The sequence below is a fragment of the Dendrobium catenatum genome, unplaced genomic scaffold (genome assembly GCF_001605985.2).
Source record: "Dendrobium catenatum unplaced genomic scaffold, ASM160598v2 fragScaff_scaffold_1557, whole genome shotgun sequence".
NCBI lineage: Eukaryota > Viridiplantae > Streptophyta > Magnoliopsida > Asparagales > Orchidaceae > Dendrobium > Dendrobium catenatum.
Genome location: NW_021320019.1, coordinates 1,982,763 through 1,989,035, shown reverse-complemented (window position 1 = coordinate 1,989,035; position 6,273 = coordinate 1,982,763). Strand labels below are relative to the sequence as shown.

General features: G+C 33.8%; 1 protein-coding gene across 1 annotated transcript in view; it reads right to left on the bottom strand.

The window, feature by feature from the left end:
• LOC110093826 (transcription initiation factor IIA subunit 2) overlaps positions 1 to 6,255 on the bottom strand; it is a 35,201-nt gene extending 28,946 nt beyond the window's left edge. Inside the window, exons 1-3 of the mRNA XM_020818828.2 lie at positions 5,886 to 6,255; positions 5,550 to 5,680; positions 5,425 to 5,475 (exon numbers count right to left, since the gene is read on the bottom strand). Coding sequence (XP_020674487.1) covers positions 5,425 to 5,475; positions 5,550 to 5,678 — 180 coding nt within the window. The 5' untranslated portion in view covers positions 5,679 to 5,680; positions 5,886 to 6,255. The remainder of the gene's footprint in view (positions 1 to 5,424; positions 5,476 to 5,549; positions 5,681 to 5,885) is intronic.
• Between the last annotated feature and the right edge of the window lie 18 nt (positions 6,256 to 6,273).

Below are 6,273 nucleotides of genomic sequence, written 5' to 3'. Positions count from 1 at the left end.
CATGAAATTCAAAATTAATACAAAAGGACCTAATTGCCCTCGCCACACCCCTTTTGGCTCCAAGATTGAATTTGAATCTCAAGTGGACCCCACCCTTTCCCCCTTCTTTGAAGCCGCCGGCCCCCTTCTGCTGTAAACAAGCCGGACCGGCCCAGGGGGCTAGGCCAGCTGGACCGGTCCATGGAGGACCGATCTAACATAGTGTTATTACAAATTTTGTTCTAATTTTAAATTGTTCTGGTAATCTTTTATGTAACAACTACCAAAGCCTATTTGCAACTAAGAACTCCTAAACTCCTATCTTGGTGAAATATTGAGTTTACAATTATCAAAACTTTACAATTTGTTATTAATTCCCACGCAATTCCTGTTTTCATATATGTTTCACATCAAATCATGTGAGTGAAACACCACTAAAAGAGGAACCTTGACCTTCCCATTACTTTTAGAATATAGGTTGTATATGAGTATTTATCTTGGAATACAAGTATGATGACTTTATTAAAATATATAAGAGAAAGTTTATTGCAAATTGTTGCACACAAACTTATGCAGTTGTCTATCAAGAAATATTCGCCCCTACGAAAAAAATGAGCATCTTGAAAATGTTATTAATTATTATCTCCTGTAGCTCAAATCAATTGGCAAAGATAATAATATTCTGTAAGAAAATGTTATTTTACATGGAGATCTAGAATATGCTTACATGAGCATTCCGCCAATAGTTGAAGAAACGAAAATAGGTAACAAGGTGTGTAAACAAAGGAAAGCCTTATCTGACTAGCATTAATCAATTCATGCATATACTCTAAAAGAAGCACATATGCAAAATGCTAACTGAGTTTTACATTACTTGAAAGGTAACATAGGAAGAGTAGTTTTATTTAATAGAAATAATGAACTCGCATAACAGCGTATATGGATATAGATTATACAAGCTCAATAATTGATAGGAAATAAACATCAGGTTATTGCACATTTCTTGTAGGAATTTTGGTTACATGAAGAAGTTAAAAAAAATAATCTAGTGGTAAGTTTTAGTGTTGAATAGTGGTAAGTTTTAGTGTTGAATCAAAATTCAATGTAATGGGTTATGGAATATGTAAACAAGTATGGCTGAAGTTTGTCTTGGACAAATTATGAATAAGTTAGAAGAAACTATGAAATTGAATTGAAAAATAAGTCAAGAATATATATTGCTCATAATCCAACCTGCATGATAGAATAAAATACATTTAAATTGTCAGATATTTCATCGAGAAGTTTGAAGGACTAATCTGCGTACCCTATGTACCCTAAAAAAGGTAATGTACAAATGTCATTACTAAGGGACTCAAATAGTTTAGCCTTGCGTGAGAATATTTCCAAGTTAGGAATGGAAGCCATTTCTCCTCCAGGTTAAAGGTAACTAGGTAAGTTTTGGAAGGCATGGCCAAAGTAGGTGAAGACAGTATTGGAAGGCCACAAAAAGGTTGAAAAAAGAAATCTTTAAGCATTGAAGGAAAATTCTATTCAGAAGAATTCCAGCTATATCGACATGATGTACTGTCAATCCCAATCTGGATTGTCCAAGGAATAAACTCTACTTGTATGTAGCAGGAAGTAACATTCACAAATATTAGGTAGGCTTTTATACATGTTATATCAATAATATAATATAATATTGTACATTTGTTTCTATTTGGTTAAGGAAGACTTCTTTTTTATCTCGTAGAAAATCCTATGAATAGAGAATTGTAACCATTACAAAGAATTATATTTCCTGACCCTTCTTTCTTATATCCCCTTTTTCCTTGCAGTTTGAAACCCAAAAAAAAGCTTATCACACCCCATCATGACATTAGCACAGCATACATATGTATGTATGTGAATAATTCCTGCATCTAAAAGTACAAATGTAAATATATGCCTGCGGACAAATGAATACATGGTCCATTAAAATTCATATGCAAACCATGCAAATTGATGCAAATGTAAAAACATTGTGTGGAAATTTCATACAGCACAAAAGGGCGGGCGCCATATAAAAAAAGTAATATTAATGTTAAACGGGATCACAAGAGAATTCTAGTACAAACGAATCATCAAACTAGTTTTTCTTAAAATCTGCAAGATAAACGCATCTTTCAGCATATTCTAGAGATTTCAGGCGTCCAAGTACTATTAATATCAAATGCATGTACAAATCCATTATAGAAGTATCTGAGCTACATAAATTTTTTCATAACTTCACTATCATTACTGTACGATGCAGAAAAACAACCATAATGCTCAGAATTTTTAGCATAAGAAGGGATAGCATGAAATGTCATCTCAAATTAAACTTAGCAAGACTACTCTGGATCAGATTTTGAAAATCTTCACCCACCAACAACACATGATTTGCTCAACAATCTGGGCAGCACTCAGATATTCTTGTATGGTAATCTTTTTTTAGTGCAGTGCCAATTCAACTATGAAGAAGGCGTTGCATGTTAAGTAAAAATTATGTTGTATTTTATTTTGTTAAATTTAAATAAAGATGTATGTTTTAGTTCATGTTGTGCATGAATGTTTCAGGAAACGGAGCAAAATTTGCTAAGTTTAGAACCAACGTCGCAGCACCACAACTATCAACATCGCAGCATCATCAACGCGCCAGTGTCGATTTTGGATATTACAGCCCCAGAGTCTCAGGAAAATTTCACTTAAATCAACGCCCAGTGGATCGAAGGACAGCGCCGAAAAACAACATGACAGCGCCGGAGTCTCAGGAAAAATTGCAAAAAATTCAGCGTTGGAGCGCCAACATTGGAAGCGCTGCAATGCTAATGACGTAAGCAAGTCCCGCAACATTCATCATTTATAGCGCCACAACGGAACAATTTAAAAAAAATAAGTGCCATGCCAACTCAATCAAAAGTCGCTTTGGTTCAGAAAATAACCGCACCTAGTCAGCCCAACGCCGCAGCGGAGCAAATCAAACAGCATCGAGGCGCTAGGTCATATTCAAATGCCACAGCACTACCTTGTCGAGCATCGCGACGCCTAAACCCATTTATTTATTAAGAATAAATCATTTTTCCTTCTTTTTCTATGAGAGCTTTTTAGATAAGTCTAGAGGATAGTCTGAGAGAGACTACAAAATAGTAAGATACATCATTTAGAATGACTGATCAACATTGTAGCGAGAAAACAATCAATTGGAGAGGAAATAAGTCTACAGAACGAAGTTGTAAGAGGAGATTCACTTTGAAAATGGTTCATCTGCAGGATCTATTTGAGACTATTCACATTGGGTGATATTTTTTTTATCTTATGTACTTGTACTTTCTTTTTCGAGCAAATAATGACATTTGTGTTGTTTAATTTATATTACATGACCAACTAAACTCATAGTTTTAGAGTCATGATGTAAAAACCTTTATAATTTCTAATGTAGACTCTTATGTTTTAAAAGTATGAATGGTTGTTTTTAATATCTCATGCTCTTCATTTAATTTATGCAGTGACCATGTATAAAATTAACATCTAGTGTGATACATTACCTTGACGGAGGAATGTTGGAACAATTAGAAAAATTGAGATGGAATGCTTGCATGCCTAGACATAGGATGCTTAATATTTTAGGGTTGATGGAGATTTAATAATTATAGAAAGACAACAAACCTTCCTTTACATCCTTACAAACTCGATAGAAATCTAAGGACAATATGCTCTGATTTACAACTAATTTAGAGAAGTTAGTTTAAAAAAATCTTGGGATAATCACTGTCATTAGTCCAAAACACTTTAATTAATATATCTTCATTGTTTCCTGCATTTCGCATTACAGATAGAGATTACACCTAATTTCATTACTTAGGACAAATACCATGGCTTGAGTAAACAACATTAGAAAAATTTCTATGTAGCACAAAATTTCCTTGAGGGATCCACACTTTGTCATTCATTTTATTACTTGATCAGCATGTGTAAATTCGTTTTCATTGGGGTTATATTCAAGCAAACATAAACTAAACACTGCAGCCCCATATCATTGGCTATTGAGGATCTTAGTATCAAGTATCATCACATCCATCAATTCTTCTTGTACAAAAATTAATTTCAAATATACTCCATATTAACATTTAAAGCATTCATACCAATCTGCCACATATCAGCTCTAACAGCTAGTTTCACACTAACATTTTGTTAAATATATGAAAAAATCAAGCCGTATATCCCAAATCCCACAATTCTTAAAAGTGCAATTATTCAACATGCTTTACAAAATTATATTAGCTGATATTTCCTTCAATAAAACAAGTTGGTGTTGATCCTATCTCATGAAACCTATCTCAAGTGATCACAAGCATTACAATAGAAACATTTGAATCACCAAATTTTGATGTTGTTTACTCCCTCAATTCATCATTTTCATACTTTTCATAAGGACACAAAACTTATCATAAAAAGATGATATCAAGTTGCAATATTCAATTTGTTTAATAGAGTTTTTTTTTTATTCTAAATAAAACAAAAGCATTAACTCTTAAAGCTTAATGCCTTATTCCAATAGATTTCATCTCTTTTCCCTTTCTTCATTTGATAATGAACTTTTCCCGTTTCATTCAATAATACTTTTCCCGTTTCATTCAATAATAGTATAAACTTGCAAATAGAACAGGGCAAGGGCTAACGCATTTAAGAATAAATTAATTAATTAAATGATATTGTTCATTAATGCTTGCACAATATCCAGTCCACATTTTTAATATCCAGCTAATTCCCTCAAGATTTTACATTATATTAATCAGTAAAAAAACAATTTTAAAATTAATAAAAAATTCAGTTGCCAAAAAATCATATTAGAATAGACAATCCTATGGTTCCACAGCTGATTATAACAGCAAAGTGCCACACATGCTGATTTATTATATGAAAGATGGGTGTTTTTTTTTTCTCTCAACTTCTCGCTTGAATAAATCAAACAATAACAACAATAACATCAAGCCTTTATCCCACTATGTGGGGTGAGTCAGCAACATGAATCGTCCTATTAAAAGACAAATTATCATTCAAATATAATAAAAAATGTACTTTCTAATACTTTCTAACAAGTATTCTTAGGTCTACCTCTACCTTTCTTAACATAGGTCAAATCTAATACATCAACTCTCCTAACCAGGTCATTGGAAGGTTGACGTTTTATGTGACCAAGCCATCTAATGCGACTCTCTCTAATCTTTTCTACATGTGACCACATAGAAGCAAAAGCATTCGGAGAACTTCATACAATAAATTATAGAATTCTTTTTAATGGATAAAATGGCAAATAATACTTATGCTACACAATCAATAGACAACACAGTTTCTTTACCATTCCTAATGTCAGGAAACATCATTAGAAAGCACCCAAGGCATAAGTTATAAAGTGAAATCTGCGAGCACCAACAACAATACCTTGATAGATACTTTACTCTTCACTTGATTTTCTAAAGCCTCTGTCATCGACTGCAATCAGAAAAGATAAGGCAGTCGGTAAATCAAATTCCGGGCTCGCATAAAATAATTCTTTACAGTCCAACCTTATCAAACTGCACAAGTACTTGAATGGCAAGCTCTGGGTTAAGGGTTCCATTGGAGACCATCTCATCTAGTGTTTCTGTCAAGCACATGCCAATGGTGGACCTCCTATACAATTCAAATGTTGACATACCTGCAATGAAGTTTTGATGCATAAATCATCCAACAAAATAATACACACGAACTAGACCAATAAAATACTCGATTGACAAAACATAAGAAACTCCAAAATTAAATAAATAAATAATGAATTACCACAATCTTGGTAGGTTTTCATCTTCTTAATTTGCATACCAAAGCTCTAACTTTCACTCTAGATAAAAGGAAGAAAATCTCACCTCTAGTCGTCAAATAGATTTCTTTTTTTTCTGAAAACGAGATCGGCGGAGGAGGTCGGGGAACTCTTGAATTGGTTGGCGCTCAGGAGAAGTTAGGCGGTGATGCAGTTTAGTTACTAAGATTGGGCGGTAGAGTTGCGAGCTCTCAGCTTTCTCCTTCTGTTCCTTTGTAAGAGGAGCTAAGTCTAGGGTTGAACTTAAATGCATCAGAATCTTAAATCCCCTTTGTCCCCGTTTTAACTTAAATCGCATATTCAGTAAACCCGAAGGGGCTGTTTAGCAACAGGATTTAGGCCGGATTTGAGCAGGATTTAGCGTAAATCCTGCCAAACGGGATTTACGCGGCAGGATTTATGCTCGACGTAAATCTCACGGTGTGTACCTATAA